Genomic DNA, 17,418 nt, shown 5'->3' on the forward strand with positions numbered 1-17,418 from the left:
TAATGTTCGAACTTCAGCTGAAATGTCACCTTCTCAGAGAAGTTTTCCTAACCACTCATTCTATGATAGTCTCACTCTCTGTCACTGCATTCTATTTTAATTCTCTGAATACCTGTATCTCATTATATGTTATTTATTTTAAAGACATCAGAGTGTTTGCTTTTAGTCAGTCTCTACCCTCTGTAAGTTTCATGGTTTGGGCTACTATAGTTTTCCTTTTGTCTGGAGCAGTGCCTGGCCCATCAACTTAATTTGTTGTGTCTAAATTGCCTGTTTAAGGTTGAGTAAAGAAAACAGGGAAAGCTCAAATGGTTTGCTTAAAGCAGTGGTTCTCAACCTTGGCTGCACATTAGAATCACCTGGGAATCTTTTTTTGGTGGGGGGATCTTTTAAAAATCCTGATTTCTGGGCTTCATCCTCCGGAAATTCTGTTTCTTCATTATGGGGTGAGGCCATAACATTAGTAACAAAGAAACAGAATTTCCGGAGGATGAGGCCCAGAAATCAGGATTTTTAAAAGATTCCCAGGTGATTCTAATGTGCAGCCAAGGTTGAGAACCACTGGCTTAAAGCTACTCAGCCAGTTAGAGGGATTCTAACACAGGTCTGTTTCCCTCCAAATGTTGACAACTTTCTTTGGTTGCTATCAGAATTGTTGTTCCTTCTGATGAACAACTTTAGGGAACAGCTGTTCATAGAACACACAGTTGCACGTCAAGGATAGTTCTGCTATGTGGCTACTGACTGTGTCCTAACATTACCCTGTTTTCACAATATATTCCGCTGGTTTCCTTTTGTCCGAAATCACCAATGGTCAAAGGATATGTCTATCTGAGCTGTAAATGAAGGGTCCCAACACACACTTGGTCACCAAAACCATCTCACAAGGTGGAATCCATAGCATCGATTTGGTGTACAGGTCAATGCTCGAACCAGCAAGCAACATTGGCCAGGGCCCCTTATCTTTTTTTAATCCTTACCAGAGGATACGTTTTTATTGATTTTTAGAGGGAGAGAGAGAGAGAGAGAGAGAGAAACATCAATGTCAGAGAAACATTGATCAGTTGCCTTCTGTACTCACCCTGACTGGGGATCAAACCCCAAACCTAGGTATATGTCCTGACCTGGAATCGGACCCACAACCTTTTGGTTACAGGACAACACTCCAACCACCTGAGCCTCCGGCCAAGGCTATGATTCCTTATCTTTGAACAACACTTTGCATTCTAAAAAGCACGCATTGAACCTTGAAGTCTTCATTACGCATCTGTAGCATTTAAGTGATTCATCACTGTTGCATTTAAATGACGCCAAAGCGCCTGGGTTCAAACCCCAACTATACCACTTCCAGGCTCTGTGACCTTGCACAAGCCACTCAATGTCGCTGTGCCTCAGTTTCTCCATCCATAAAATGGGAGTAGTAGTATCTATCTCATGAGAATGAAATGAGGTCCTATGTGTTAAGTGCTTAGAACGCTGCCTGGCACACAGTAAGCACTTCACCTGTTTGTAAAAAGATGAAATAAATAAAAAGGCCATCTATGATGGTAGGGGCGAGGTGTGGAACTGTAGAGTCAGATGGTAGGATTTCTTTATTCAGCTTTGGACCTTAGCAATTCTAGCTTGTCAGCCCCTGTATGCTAAACTTTTTAGTGAATTTCTGAGGTGTAAATTTCTCGTCAGCCTTTTCTCCGTATTTTCTCCCCCAAGTAGGAGGAACCGGGGAAGTCATCAGAATTTATCCACAGAAGAGACCCTGTGTTTCTCCAGTCACAGCCTGGGACTCATCCTGTCACTGTTTTTTGGCAAAGAACAGAACACTGAGCTGCTCATGGACGGCGCCCCCTGTGGTCACATAAGGACTGGACAAGCATCATCGCCTGTATCTTCCCTGTGAAAACGAGTCATCTTGCCTTCGCCTGTTTTGGCTTTTATTGCCACAGACAGAAAGAGGAACACGGGAACGTTCTTAGACTGGAACCCAGAAGTGCATGTTATGTGCAGTAAAGTGTTCAAGGGATCCTTTTTTTTTTTTTAATATATTTTATTGATTTTTTACAGAGAGGAAGAGAGAGGGATAGAGAGTTAGAAACATCGATGAGAGAGAAACATCAATCAGCTGCCTTTTGCACACCCCCTACTGGGGGATGTGCTCGCAACCAAGGTACATGCCCTTGACCGGAATCGAACCTGGGACATTTCAGTCCGCAGGCCGACGCTCTATCCACTGAGCCAAACCGGTTACGGCAAGGGATCCTTTTTAATGAGGAGGGAAATGAGTGGATTTCCCTCTTCCAGCTGTTGCCACCTTGCCCGGCACCTGGGTTCAGCTCACAATCCTTCTCTTGCTTCTCTGTTGCCTTTCATGCTTGTAAAGATTTTACATTGCTCAAACATCTGCATAATTCAATACGTAATTCCCATATGAATACATATTAAAAAGGGGGTTCCCCTCCCCCATTCCCCCATTAGTGCTGCATTGTCACCGGAAGGAGCTTGTGGTCAGGTCACCGGGACTTTTCCTGATAACAGTTTTGAACCCATCTGGTTAAAGAAAACGTTGTTTTCTTAGTCTCACCTTGAGCCTGTGCTAGTGTAAGGGCTGCTAAACCAGCATGAATTCTCTCAGTGGTGGTTCGGCCTTATTTATTTATTTTTTTGCCCTTCCTAATTTGTTTTCCAAGGTTACCGGATTTTAGGTGTATTTTTCAGCAATAGAATCAATAAGTGCATGGACGATGTTCTTACCCCACATTTAAAAAACAATTTTAAATTACAACAATAAATGTTAAAACAGCCAAGAGTCATCATAATTCATTTGAAGAACTTTCATGTGTGATTTTTGGGTTGTGGACAAAAGGACTGTGTCCCTTTTCTGCTCAACTAGCTCAATGTCTCCTTCACGTGGCAGCGATATAACCAGAGGGTATAATTCACTCCACTGGCTGGCTTTGAAATTCTGTGATTCCCCTTGGAAAGTTGAAATTTTGGGAGACTCTCCTGGTGTTTTTTAAAAATATGTTTTTATTGATTTTAGAGAGAGGAAGGGAGAGGGAGAGAGAGAGAAACATTGAAACATCGATTGGCTGCCTCCTGCATACCCTCTACTGGGGATTGAGCCTGAAACTAGGGCATGTGACCTGGGGGGGAGGGGGGGCGTGGGGGGGAGGAGAGGGAACGGAACCGGTGACCTTTCAGTGCATGGGACAGTGCTCAACCAACTGAGCCACACGGGACAGAGCTCATATGGTGTTTTTTATATCATACAATTTCAAATTTACATGAATAAAACTTGCATAAGATGCACCATTTTCAGGAGGATAGTTTGACACTATGCAAATTTAATATGTGCATAATCTGCTCATTTAAAACTTCCATTGTGTGGGGCATGAGTACGGTGTTTTGGCCAGGTTTAAGCCTCGGACTAATGGAAGGTCAGGGTCCTCTCATTGCCACGTGCAAGTCCCAGCTGGAGGGCAGGGCCCTCCCAGCACAATCATAGCCAACGGCTGTGGCTGTGAGCTTGAACCTATGGTCCAAACACGTAGCCCCACGTGCCTTGTGCTAGAGTTCAGGTGCATGTAGTTGAGTGAGGTTGGAACTCACGAGAATGCTGTAAACAACGTGATCACGCCCCTACTTTGCCTCGTGGCATCTGCTATAAAATAAAGACTCGGCTTGTGGGCGCTGGCATTGTCTCCTCTTCGGGAGGCAGCGTCCCACCGAGATCCAGCTATTATTCTCTTGTCCGTCTTTCCTTAATCCTTTCACCCCTCCCCCCTACCCCCCCTCGGGATCACCCTTGGTCGTACTGGCGTGGCACACCATTGCTAGTAATTTATTCCAGGGAAACTGTGATAAATTTGATTTATAAATACAGGGTGATCTGAAATATAAATTCAGGGTGAGGTGATGTATTCCATCACCCTGAATTATTGGCCGTGATGGGTTGGATGGAAGAAAAGGAGCCTTTTGTACACAAACATGTGACTGTAAACCTGTAAGTACATTGACAAGTCCACGAGGCTGCCACACGCAAAGAGGAGACCAGCCAGCAGGGCTTACCTCCTGCCACCAAACTCTGGAAAACCGCATTTGTGTCCCTGAGTCTCTCTGGGGTGTGCGGGGCCGTTGCATGGATGCCACAAGGTCCCAGACGCCCTTCACAAACTGAAAGAATGTCCCCCAACACCCTTCACTGCTGAGGAGAGAGAGCATCATGAGCGAAGGTTTTCTCTGATGCAACAGTTGGGGGCAAACAAGGGCTACAGGTCAAGAAAGACTGACACAGCCCAGGGCTTTTGTTAGCTCTCATTGCCGCTGAACAGATCAGGTTCTGATTGTTCATTAACTTGTTGAAGGAGAATAAATGTGTGTATGGCAAGCAACAAGTGGCTCACAGTTTTTTTAATTGCCTGCCAGACCAAAAATTTCTAGATAATAATTGGTGTTTGGTTTAAACAGATCAGACGCATTCACAATAGTTCACCATCATGTTGATACATCACCTTCCATTCTACTGTTTCCATTTCATTGTTGTCATAGAAACAAGGTGTTGATCCATCAGGACTGTTTCAGTAATTAGTGACATATCCATAGAATGTAATAAGGAATACGCAGTCAAGTTTTTAAATCAAATGATTTATTTATTTATTTTTAAAATTTTATTTATTTATTTTTTGTTAATCCTCACCTGAGGATATTTATTCCAGTGATTTTTAGAGAGAGAGTGGAAGGGAGGGGGAGAGATAGAAAGAGAGAAACATTGATGTGAGAGAGACATCGATTGGTTGCCTCCCAAGTGTGCCCTGACAAGGGCCGAGGATGGAGCCTGCAACCTAGGTACGTGCCCTTGATCGGAATCGAACCCCAGATGCTTCAGTCTGCTCTATACATTTTACTTATATTTATTTTATTTATTTTTAAAAATATATATATTTTATTGATTTTTTACAGAGAGGAAGGGAGAGGGAGAGTTATAAACATCAATGAGAGAGAAACATTGATCAGCTGCCTCCTGCACACTCCCTATTGGGGATGTGCCTGCAACCAAGGTACATGCCCTTGACCGGAATCGAACCTGGGACCTTTCAGTTTACAGGCCGACACTCTATCCACTGAGCCAAACCAGTTAGGGCTGTAGTCAAGTTTTTAAAATGAGGCATGTTTTCATGTGCTCTTATAAAAAGACCTCCAAAATGTATGTGTCATATGAAATAAAACGTGTGTGATTCAGTGAATAGAGTATAATATATGACCAATAAGTGGACACACTCTGCTAGTGGATGGCTCCTGGTTATTTTTAAATCAGAAACTCAGAAATGAACCTTTCTCTCGGGCTCAGGGAGGTGTGGCTGGGAGGGCGGGGGGGCTGGAGTGGGGGTGGCAATCTGCTTTGGGGGTTGGGTCCCTGGGCTCAGCAAGGAGACACTGGTTCTAGCCCTGGCCACATGTGGTTTCCTTCTTTGAGGACCCACTACTTCCCCAAACCAGCTGTGCTTCTGAGGTTCATCCTCCCCTCCACCACTCCTCCTCACCACCCAACTCTGACGCTGGGAGACCTATGCGGGCTTCCCAGCCGCCCCCTGCCCAGCGAGATCCTCCTGCCACAGCAGAGTAACTGAGAGGCGGGAAGACAGACCACTAAGCACTCGGAAGATGCAGAAATTCACCCTTATTCAAAACACCGGTGTGCTGGCTCAGGGGATCAGTTCCCAAAGCTGAGCCCCCCAATTCTGCTGAACTTAGTCCTATACAGGCCTAGGTTCTGTTTCTTGCTTCCGGGTCTTTGTATGGTTTCTAACATTCTCTTTTGCTAAAAATTAGGTTGTAACAGACCCCTGGCTGACACCGGCTGCCAACACCTGGGGACTTGGCTTCTGTTCAAAGCCTCGGTAAACTTACTGTGCCAGGATGTGGGGCTGCACGGTCCAGCAAGCAGGGGTAGGCTAATTATAGGCAAGCAGACATCCTGTTGCTGCAGAGGTTGGGTAAGCTGCCCTTACGCTCCCAGTTCAGCACTTCTTGTCCACAGACTTCGACTCTGCCGGAGGCCCTGGGGCAGCCCCCTGTCCCCCTCTCAAGAATGATTAACTCCTGGCTAATGATTAACTCCTGGTGCATGTGGCTTGGTCTTTGGAGCAGGTGGTCCATGCCAGCTGGGCAATGGGAGCGAAAGGTTGTCCGGTTCTACCAGGAGCAACCACCTAGAGTTTGTATCACTACTGAAAGCCAGAGCCTTTGGCATCCAGCAGACTGGGGGAGCCCTCGGGGGCCAGAGGCAAAACCAGTGAACCTAGGGAGTCAGAGTCTGAGAGAGGGAGGGTTCTGGGACCCCCACAAAGTAAAAGAATGCCTGCTACCATGATAGAGCAGCACAAGGGAAGGAGGCCAGAATCAAGCACAGGGCCACAGTTAAGTCCAGCCAACCGTGGCCCTTGGGTAATGATGGGGGCGGGGGCGCTAAGCTCAGGCTGCAGGAAGGTGCCCAGTGACCTGAGGGTGGCCAGGCAGATGTAAAGGACTCTGCTGTCTTTCTGTCTGCAGGTGGTCTGCAGGTGAACAGTGAAGCTGAGATGAGCTCGGCAAGCAGGATTGAGTTTAGAGAAGCAGAGGGCTACTGCTCGCTCAGGCGTGTAGCAAAACCTCCAAAGTTCTCATGGCTTTTATTTGGGGAGTACAGCAAGTAACAATGGAGTACAGCAAGTGACAGTGGTAAACAGGCATGCCTATGAAATCATCTGAGCTAAGTTATACATTAAACTATTAATTTCCAGTATTGTTCAAAGACCCTCTCAACCAGCAGCTGTGTACCCTCCCTTGTACTTTCCATGCCCTCATGGACTATTTATCACCTCAAGGAAATTCTACCTCTGAACAATAAATCTTGCGTGCAAGACTTTGTTCTGACGTGGCCCGCTTGCAGGCCCCCGCCTTTTCTTGGCAGAACGTCCTCTTCTAGTTAACTTCATTCCACTTGACCAGCTACACTGTCACTATCCCCCTGCTGCCTAGGGGACCAGTTCCCCCCCCCTCCAGGGACAAGGCAAGGGCTGAGCTGTCAGAGCCACATCCGGTGGGGTCCAAGGGCACATACTGAAACCCTGATACACAGCATGCAGGGGAATGCGTGGGCATGAAGGAGCTGCCCATAGTGGTGGTGGAGTGTTGGTAAATGTTTCCCTCCACGTCCCTCGTGGTTCAGGGTTCAGGACCTGGAAGCGGAGCCGCACACAAATGAAAGAGAAAAGACAAGAGATAATTGGATATTTGGGGGGCCAGGCGGGTAAGTCCAACTCAGGAGGAAGGACTTCCCCTGGTGCTCAGGCCTCACCAAGCTTTAATTGATCTGGGATCCACCATAGCATAGCCCTTAGGCAGGCGACCCCCAGCAACAGGCAGACTAGCCCATCAGCAAGGATTTACATAATAATAGATGGGGAAGTTGCTTCAGCTACCACTGTCTGGACAAACAGAGGTGGTGCCTAGCTCCGACCTTTGCTAAGACTTCAAAGGCACCCAGCCTTGGGGGCGGGGTGGGGGGTGGGGGGGGGCTCTCTGTCTATGCTTATCAGCTAGTGAAAACAATAGGTGGCCTTCCACATTGGAGGAGCAGGGTTTTCTTCTCTGGGGATCCCTACCTTCTTGATTGAGTAGAAGGACCATCAGCAGCAGCTTCTAGTGGCCTTCCCTTTCCTACCCGATCCTGACCCCTCAAACCTCCCATTGGGTGATGCCAACCCCTGCGTGTCCCGCACCAGGCGTAGCAGAACCCTGAGCCTTGGTTCCCAGCTCGCTCTCAACTCTGGCCCCAGCATAGGTGATCATGGCCAATGTTTGTGGAGTGATCAGTAAGTATCAGGCACTGTTCTCACCCATCACTGGCAGCAGCATGCTCAGTTCTCAGAGAAATCAAGTTACAGGCTCAAGACCACACAGCTGGCTGCCCACACGCTTCAGCCCCAGGCCTATCTGAGCCTGGAGCCGTAGTTTTGGGTATGGTGCTGAGCTGCCTCGCATAGAACTGGCCAGTGTCCTTGGAGGCCCCGAGGAGGGTGGGCCAGACCATCCCCAGGAAGAACAGGAGAGGTGACCTGACACCTGCCTAGCACACGGCAGGCCAAGATCAGGATGCCAGCAGAGCCCGTGGCTCCCGCTCTCTTCACCAGGGCACAGGTCCGAGCACTTCAATGCGCCCTTGGCTGGCCAGCCCCAGGGAAATCAACTCTTCTGGCCGTGGCAGCACCAGACAACTAACAGTAGAGACTAACTGCTTCTGGCTGTGCCAGAGCCCACGTGGTTGAGGAGAAGGGAGGGCCGGATGTTGAGACAGGCCTTCCAAGGCAGGTCACAGCAGGGGACAGGGACCCAGGCTGTCAGGAAGGGCCGCCAAAACGGGGGCTCCTGTACCTCAAGGTCTCAGCAGGGGTCCTGAGTGACAGGAGCCTGGTCCCAGGCCTTGTTGAAGACACTGTTCAAGGGGTGGAAGTCCTGCCTCACTACTGCCAGGTGAGTGTGGACATCCAGGTTCCCCGCTTGACCTTTATTAAGCCCTGAGCAGCGGGGGTTCTCCTTAGTGGTGGAGTGGTGGGTGGAGTCCCAGCTCCCTCCCCATCAGGGCTCCAGGGACATCTGGATGGTAGGGACAGTACTGTTTAAGAGCCTCTCTTAAACAAAGGGAATGCTGGGTTGTTTTCCTTTTTTTTGAGTCTTTCCTAGATAAGTTTCAAGTTTCTTTTCAGGCACTCCCAAAAGAGCTCCCCTCTGCGCATGCGCCGGTGGACACCGGCCCGCACTAGCAGGGATTTCCTGAGAGCCACACGCTCTGTTCTGCACCTGCGCAGTAGATGCCAGCCCCTGGGGGACCCTGAAGAGCAAAAACCAGGAACCTCAAAAGTGAAGAGCTCGGCGCCTGCACAGGGGTCACGGTACTAGCTCCCAGCGGGAACCTGTTGTTATGGGTTGGCTCAAAGAGATCGATTCAGAATTTAAATTTAAGAGCCTTTATTAAGCTGGCCAGCTGACCACAGCGCCTATCTCCCCCTCTGGGAGATTCGGAGCATGTGGCAGAGATCAAGGGTGCAGTATGATCCTTTATAGCACAACAGTGTTACCTTAGAAGTTCATAGAAAGTTCATAAGAACAAAGGGGGGGTAAACAGAGTCACACCTGGCTGGAGCATATCATAACACATTGTTTTTCTAAGACAATCTAGCAATTTTTCTTCCATGGTTCCTAACCCTAATACAATCCTTCTTCATATCCTGACACAATTCCTCTCCATACGTCAGTCCCCCCTTCCAGCACATTCAATTTCTCATGTCCCATTTCCTCCCCTAGCACATTCTGTAACATTCTGTAACCCTTCCATGGCTCAGTCCCACACCCTGTAACACTGTTAAGCAAAGACATCACCTCCGCGCCTGCAGTGAAGAAGCAAGACCTGTAGCCACCGGACCAGTCCGGGGAGCCGTCTTCTTTATTAGTGTGGGCTCCCCAGGCAACCAGATCGCTCCCTTTCTCCCCTCCCACACTTTGCTTTCAGTAAACACTCCATCTTTTGCATCTGTTTTGCCTTCTCTCTTGCTTTCTTCCTGGGGGTGGGGGAAGGCAAGAGCCCCTTCGCTGGGAACAGCATGCCTGCGTTCTTAGGGAGACGCCTCCGTCCCCGAGCGGTGGAGAAAGCCTCCTCTAACGCCACCCAGTGGCGAGAGGGTGGACCTGCTCTTTTCTGACGGCTGGGGGCTCTCCCCAGGGAGTGAAGGACTGATTCCTCAGTATCCGGCAGGGATCCATGTCCTGGCCCCCACGCTGTGAGCCTTCTCTGACATCACCACCAACCGCCTCCCCACCAGACGGGGGCTGAGGTGCCTCCACACAGCCTGGCGAGGGTGGAAGTCGACACACTCCACTGGGTCTTTGCTGGTGTGAGTGGGTGATTTTTTTTTTTTTTTTTAAACACATGATCTCTGGTTTCTAGTTCCTGTCTGGCTGACTGCCCTGCCCCAGTGAGAAGCTGGACAGACAGCTGGTATCTTAAAATGAGGTCATTCTCATTGTCTGAAAACAATAAAGGGAAAGGTCAGAAGGGAGAAACAGGGCTTCCAACCCAGATTAAAGCTTCCGTTAGTGCCTCTTAATGGTGGAACTGAATAACCTGTGCTGGCAAGCCAGGGGCGGGTGACAGCTGTGAACTCGAGTTTTGCAATCCAACAGCCCTGGGTGCAAATTCCAGCTCTTCCCACTAGTTGGCTGTGTGACCTAGAGGAGTTATTGAACTTCTCTGAACCTCATCTGTAAATATGAGAGTTGTTCATTAAACATGCTTTGAGCCCCCACTCTGTGTAAATAACGGTTTCCTATTATTTTTATGACTACTTAGTCATTCTCACTGTCCTTCCCAATACCTCTGTTAGGGACACTGTGGCAGGCTGCAAAAACGCCTGCAATCACTCTGCTCCATCTAGCCAGCCTAGTAGTGCTGTGGGGGTGGGGGTCGTGTTTCTGGACAGTGGGAGGAGCAGCAGGGCTCAGGTCACGCGCCATGGGCTTTCTGCTGTGAGCTTCCCTGGGGCACCGTGACCACTGCCCTGGACACCTTGGCCAGAGGCTTCGGGACTCCTTGAGTTGAACCATGGACCTGGGGCTGACGGGGAATCTCAGAGTTGTGCACCCTGGTGTTAAGGGGAATGGGCCCAGCAGGTGTAGCCTGTAGAATAGCTCCTTCCCAGAAGGGATGTGACCTGGGGGAGTTGGGGAGGATGTGGCAGGGCCTGGGCCCTGGAGCCCCTGCCGTGCCCTATGCCCGTAGAACAGGGCGGGCCATGGGAGGAGGCGCTGTGCTGAGTCCTTACCTCTGGCTGCCTGAACATGCCGGCAAGCTCAGGAACGTCTATTACTTAGGCTGGTCTTGGCGATATTGCTGCTCTGCTTTGGCAAAGTAGTTGGGCCCCTGCCAGACCAGAGGGTGGCAGGCCCTCCAACTTGGGGGTCCGGGAGATGGGCCGGCATCTGTGCCGCGATGATTTACCAAGTGGCCACCTTTGGGACCAGGCCTAGAAGGAAATCTTACTCACCATGGAGGGGTGGGGTGGGGAGGCAGACAGGCTGTGGCTGCCTGTCCCAGGGACCTCTTGGCTGGCTGGGTGGGAGCCGCTGCCAGGTGAACACCCCCAGGTGGAGAGCGGCTCCCCGCATTTGGTAGGGGCAGCCCACCAGGGCCCAGTCTCGGGACGTGATCTGGGAGGCTCTGCGGCTGAAGGTGCATTAAGCACCGGCCTCTGGTCTCAGCCAGGTTCCTGGGACCTGGTCTTGCCTTGCCCCTTGCCTAAATCTAGACAGAGAAGGGAAAGCAGAAGGCAGCCGTGAGCCAACCTCCCACAACCCATAGGGAAAGGCAATGTTAGCCCCTCTTCCCTGAGGCATAAAGTGAGGCTCGGATATGGGTGACGGTGTGCCCGGGGTGGGACTGTGTGTGTGTGTGTGGGGGGGGGTGGGGGCAGATAATAGGCCTCCACCCTGGGCCTCTTGTTCCCAGGCCATCATGGAGGAGCTGATGGTCTTGAAGCTGGTGGCCAACATCCTCTCCCTTTAGGGCATGTCTGCTGCTTCATGGGAGCAGGGATCCGGAACTGTGACCATGAGGGGAGCCCGCCCCACCCTGCCCCCACCCGGCCCCACCCTGCCCCCACAGTGCAGCCTCCCCCTGGCTGGCTTTGTCCTGCTGCACTTTAATGAGGCCTGTGGGGGTGGGGGTGGGGAGAGGGTCATTAGGTGTCATGGAGGAGTCTCAGGTGGGAGGGGCTGGGCAAGTCAAGGGCCTTGGCACCCAGCTGTGGTCCCAGAGAGGGTGAAGCACAGGGTCCACACAGCAGCTGGCCTGCAGGCTGGCGGGTTCAGGTTCACAGAGCTGTGGCTGCGGCCTGTGGTGGGCACTGCCAGCTCCGGAGGCTCCCTGTCGTTCAGGACACAGGGCCACTCTTCATCTTCCTACCTGGCAGGAAAGGGTGGGTGAGTGACTGGGTCCCAAACCCAGTGCCCTCACCCTGTCTGTCCTCCTCCCCCCGCTGGAGGCGCCGATGCGGTCACAGAGTGCCGGCTGTGTATTTGGGCTTTATGTGCACTGACCCACAGTGGCTCATGGCCACAGGAATTTATGATGTCCATTTCACAGAGGGGGAAACTAAGGCCCAGGCATGTTGAATATTTTGCCCTTGGGGCGGAGCTAGTTTGGCTTAGAGCTGGAATTAGAACCTAAGACTGGGAACTCCTGAGCCAGGCCTCTTGTCCCCAGCCAAGCTTGTCCAATAGTGCTTTGAAGCTTAGAAGTCACCCACCAGGGAGGGGGTGCCCTGTGGGCCAGTGATCCCAGCCTCCTCTCCGACCTTGGTTCTGGCAGGTTCTGTTGGCCACGCAGGGACTTCTGCACAGAAGCTTCTACCAGAATCTCTTCACCTATCTCAGCTGAACAAGTGTGAGTAGGGTTGCTCGGGGGAGGGCGGAGAGGGCCCGGCTCTAGGTGACTGTTGACAGCTGTTTCTGGGCGTCGTCAGGCTGCCGGGGCTGCTGGCTGCTCACAAACCTCTGCCTGGAGCGAGGGCTGGGGGAGGCCTGCAGCGAGGCAGGAGCACAGGCTGCAGACAGAGCTCTGCCAGAGCTCCTGAGAGGGCCCTGCTGGCACCTGCCCAGGGAAGGTTCACAGAGGAAGGAGGCACCCCCTGCCTCCGCACCCCTGCACTGTGGCCAGAGCAAAGCTGCCCTTCTTGCAGATGTCCCAGGCTGCTGCCTGGACCACGCGGGGACTCTGCTTGTGCTGCTGTTTCTCTGGAATGCTCTTCCTCTTCCATAGCCATGTGGCCACGTCTTAGAGCAGGGGTGGGGAACCTTTTTCCTGCCAAGGGGCACTTGGATATTTATAACGTCATTCTCAGGCCATCCAAAATGATCAACTTAAAAATACAGCCTGCCTCACCCCTAATGCCTTAGCAGCGCCAGACCGGGTGAATTCGAGGGCCTTATATGGCCCCCGGGCCTGACGTTCCCCACCCCTGGTTAGGATGTGAAGCTCAAATTCTTCTGACCCCCGACAGTCCTATGGGCCTCAAGGCTGTGTCATGTTCCCCTGCAGAGCCTCGCCCGCTGCTGAGGGATGGTGGGAGACCACGCAGTTCTGTGCAGGCCCGGCCCTGGATGCTGGCCAGGCGCCTCCACGGTGCTGACCTGCTGCCCATGTGCCATGGAGAGCGAGGCGGTGGTTTCTCCTGCAACAGGCCCGAATCGCTTAGGGGCCTTTTATTGACCAAGTGCCTTCTCTGCCCCTACACCCACACAATCTGGAGTTTTTAGGGATCAACAGGATGAACCATTTGTTACTCAGAATGAGCCAGAATCACTTCCTGGGAGTCTGGAGAGCGGTGGTGCCACCCACCGGCTGTTAGAAAAAAGGCTCCAGGAATATTTATAATCACGATGCAGAAAGGTCACCCACTGTCTCCTCTTCCCTCCCAGATTCTCCAGAAAATCCAGATGAACAGATAAGGACAGTGTCCCAGCAGGTTGCGGAGAGGTGAGCATCCATCGGTGCCCACCGTCTGGACCAGACGTCCTGAAGCTGAGGAACGTGGTTCCTGCTGCCGCCGGCCCCCAGGCCACAGCCCGCTGCTGGACAGTCCTCACATATTCCAGAGGCGTAGACGTGGGGTTATTCCCAGCTGAGTGAATCCCAGTTCTCACCTAAAGATCTCTCTCCTGGCCCAAGGAAGCCTCTTCCAGCCTTTGACCTGTGGGCACTGCTGCCTATGTCCCCAGGTTCTGAACGCAGACAGAGAGGATGGAATCCCGGGACCTGGGGTTTGAGGATGTGCTGCTAGTTTAGGAGACTTCACAGTGGACACTGGGGCTTGTGCCGCCGCCTCAGGCTGCGGGGACCTGCTTCGGGCATGAACAGCCGTGTCCACTAGATCACACATCCCCAAAGAAACAGCTTGAAAGCTGCGCACAACGTGTCATTCATCCAGACCAGGAGCAAAATGCACTTAAAACGTGGACTGGAAACAACCGGACCAAGAAGAATATAAAATAGTGCAGTATGCTCAGCCGGCGTGGCTCAGTGGTTAAGCACTGACCTATGATCCAGGAAGTCATGGTTTGGTTCCCATTCAGGGCACATGCCTGGGTTGTGGGCTCAATCCCCAGTAGGGGGCATGCTGGAGGCAGCCGATCAATGACTCTCTCTCATTATTGATGTTTTTTTTTAAAAAATATATTTTATTGATTTTTTACAGAGGAAGGGAGAGGGATAAAGAGTTTAGAAGCACCGATGAGAGAGAAACATCTTCTCAGCTGCTTCCTGCACAGCCCCCACTGGAGATGTGCCCACAACCAAGGTACATGCCCTTGACCGGAATCGAACCTGGGACCCTTCAGTCCGCAGGCCGACGTTCTATCCACTGAGCCAAACTGGTCAGGGTATCATTATTGATGTTTCTCTCTCTCTCTCCCGCTCCCTTCCTCTCTGAAATCAATAAAAAAAATATTTAAAAAATAGTGCAGTTTCTGTTTAATCTTCTAGTCACGATTTTACTCAGAAGCAGCCTTTAAAGCATGGCAGCATGACCCTGAGGGCCACCCCGTGGTGATGGCGTCCAGTCTCTCTGTCTTCACCCTGCGGGAAGAAGGGCCTGCAGGCTGAGGGCAGGTGCCCCATGCAGGCCACGGGGGTTAGGAGCCCCAGCTTTCATCCCCCCAGGTCGTGCTGGACGACCGCACTGCTTGGTATATGACAACATAGGCTTGTTCCCACGGGGCTTTGGACTGCCCTCTACTCTTGACGTGAGGGACAAAAGGTGTCTTTAGGTGGCGCTAACAGGCCTTGCATTTTCCAGGCGCCCTTCAGCTGGCGCCCAGCACACCAGCCGGTTCCAAGCTTTGCTCCGGCTCCAGGTGGTTGGGGGCTGCCCCTAGAAAAGCCTGTTGAAGATGGAGCCTTGCGGTGGGAGGAGGAAGCCGGGCTCACTCCTTTCCCTCCAAGTATAAGCTGCAATCGGCTGTGGTGAGAGAAAGAGGCAAAGAGAAGAGGGGGGTGCTCAGACCCGAGCTGGCGCAGGGGGTTGGCTTGAACATTCGGCCAGGGTTTCGGGAGCTAATCCTCAGAAGGTGACAGTTTATAAATATTGTGACTCTGGAAATAACTTTCCAGTGAAATTCGAGTTCTTCAGTTTGGCAAGGAGGCGCTTTGCACCAGATGAAGAGGCCGGGTCTTCTCACACAGTGTTGGGAAGGAGGCACGCGGAGCTGCTTTGCAGGGCACGCTTGGGAGGCGTGCAGACCCCACCCCCTTTGGGTGGCCCTCGGAGGGGCTTCATCTAGGCCTGTGGCATGGAAGCCCCTTGTCAGCAACAGGGTCTCTCTGTGTCCCGTTGAGGTTAAAAGGCTGGGTCACCAGTTCAAGTCTCCCCTTTTCACCTGCCATTTCTGAATGTTCCTTCTTTAATCCTCACCTGAGGATATGTTTTCATTGATTTATTTAGGATGAGAGAGAGACAGAGAGAGAGAGAGAGAGGGAGAGAGAGAGAGAGAGACATTGATGGGTTGCCTCATGTATGGTCAAACCCACAACCTGGGTATGTGGCCTGACCAGAAATCGAACCCACAACCTTTTGGTGCACGGGACGAAGCTCCAACCAACTGAGCCACCCAACCAGGGCTGAGTTTTGTGTGGTTTTCTTTTAATGTGTTGCAGGGAGGGAAGGCCCAGGCCCGTGTTTGTTTCATGCTTCCAGCAACATACACAGGGGGCCTGAGACGCCCAGGGCACCCGTGCAGGGAAGGCGGGAAGTGGAGCCCCCAGGGCACTGCCAGCAAGGCGAGCCCGGTGTTCCTGGCTGGACCACAGCATGGCAGCCGGGGCTGGTGGGAGTCCGGGGAGGAAGGAAACCCGTCCCGCTAATTCCATCCTGATTTCTGGGGAAGGGTTCTCCGGCAAACCTTGTTGCCAGGAAAACCACCTCTTTTTCTCTGAATAAGCATTCTGGCTCCGTTAACCAATACATTTGGGTTCTCTATCAACCCATCAATGACCGGGAGGTCTTTATAAACAGAGGGATGGAAGGAAGGCCAAGAGGACTCCGAGGGATGGATGTAGCCAGGCCCCAGGCTCCCCCAGAGGGAGACAGACGGCAGCGTCTGGAGCTGGAAGGGAGGTGGAAGGTCCCGGTGGAGCCCAGATCCTCTGCCCCCCGCTGGTATCGGGGCCTCCAGTGGCCGGTCATGGGGTGAGACAGTGTTGAAGCTCAGAAAGCCCTTAGATCAAGCTTCCAACGTCCCTTTATGCAGTTAAGGAACCCGGCCCAGAGCAATGCCGGGACCTCCCCAGACCACATGGCAAGTTCATGTTCCAGCTGGAACTAGAATCCAGGTCTGAGTTCCGGCCGGCACTCAGCCTGTGGCGCCAGACCCATTCTGGAGCCTGATTTCCTCTCTGGGGCATCGAGAGCAAAATGGAGACTGCTCTGCTGGGGTTTCCCAGTGGTTAGAGCACTGGCCCCACGGACTGAAGAGTCGTGGGTTTGATTCTCGGTCAAGGGCACAATCCCAGCCCCCGTTGGGGTGTGTGCAGGAGGCAACCAATTGATGTGAGTCTCACACATCGACGCCTCTCTCTCTCTCTCTCTCTCTCTCTCTCTCTCTCTCTCTCTCTCTCTCCATATCAAGGAAAAAGTATCCTCGGGTGAGCACTGACAACAAGACTGGATACTGCTGGAGACAGAAAGCCACACGGGCTCCTGCCTGCAGACGGGAGCTGGGCCTTGCCCACATCTCCACTGTTACCTGTGGCTGGGTTCAGGGTCCGAGAAGCGGGCGCCTTGAAGAAAGGCGGTGGCTTCCTGTACAGATCAAAGTCCCGAAGGCGCTGGTCCCAGCTCCACCTGTCTCGGTCCAGCACAGGCCTCATCACGTTAGCAAACAGTGCGTTTTCCCTCCACTCCTACGTCAGGAAAGGTGATTTAGGGGAAGGCCCCTGTGGATGCCCCCCGCCCCCCCAACACCCCGCTCCTCCCTGGGGACCTCGGTCAGCTCTGTGGTGGCGCCAATGGGCAGCAGGTCGAGGTGGTGGTCGCTCTCAGTGCTTTTATGAAGACCTATCACTCGGAACCCATTGGTTGTGAGCCAGGCCTGGCGGGACTTCTCCTTGGCTTTCTTCTCCTCTTCCTTTAAATTCCGAGTCTCCACCATGGCTGAGAGGAAGCGCTGTGAATACGCGTATCTTTTCCATGGCTCCTGGAAATGAGGGGCAAACGTGTGAATGGAAGTGGGGGTGGGGGCAGACTTGGATGGGGCTGACTCGGCCTCAGGTTTCCAAGCGGATGTCAGAAACTGCGGAGGGCACAGGGACAGTCCTTGACAGATGCCCTGAGCTGG

At 52.2% G+C, this 17,418-nt stretch overlaps 2 protein-coding genes across 2 annotated transcripts in view; one reads left to right on the plus strand and one right to left on the minus strand.

Moving 5' to 3' along the window:
- LOC118658270 (putative adhesion G protein-coupled receptor E4P) overlaps positions 1 to 2,016 on the plus strand; it is a 57,052-nt gene extending 55,036 nt beyond the window's left edge. Inside the window, exon 17 of the mRNA XM_036313536.1 lies at positions 1,714 to 2,016. Within this exon, the coding sequence (XP_036169429.1) occupies positions 1,714 to 1,824 (111 nt within the window). The 3' untranslated portion in view covers positions 1,825 to 2,016. The remainder of the gene's footprint in view (positions 1 to 1,713) is intronic.
- A 12,993-nt stretch (positions 2,017 to 15,009) lies between these two features.
- The window catches only part of CFAP92 (cilia and flagella associated protein 92 (putative)), a 39,226-nt gene continuing 36,817 nt past the window's right edge, over positions 15,010 to 17,418 (minus strand). The window contains 3 exon segments of the mRNA XM_036314050.1: positions 15,010 to 15,044; positions 16,828 to 16,984; positions 17,065 to 17,277. Of these exon segments, the coding sequence (XP_036169943.1) occupies positions 15,010 to 15,044; positions 16,828 to 16,984; positions 17,065 to 17,277 (405 nt within the window).

This window comes from Myotis myotis, unplaced genomic scaffold, assembly GCF_014108235.1.
Source record: "Myotis myotis isolate mMyoMyo1 unplaced genomic scaffold, mMyoMyo1.p scaffold_m19_p_6, whole genome shotgun sequence".
NCBI classification, from domain to species: Eukaryota; Metazoa; Chordata; class Mammalia; order Chiroptera; family Vespertilionidae; genus Myotis; species Myotis myotis.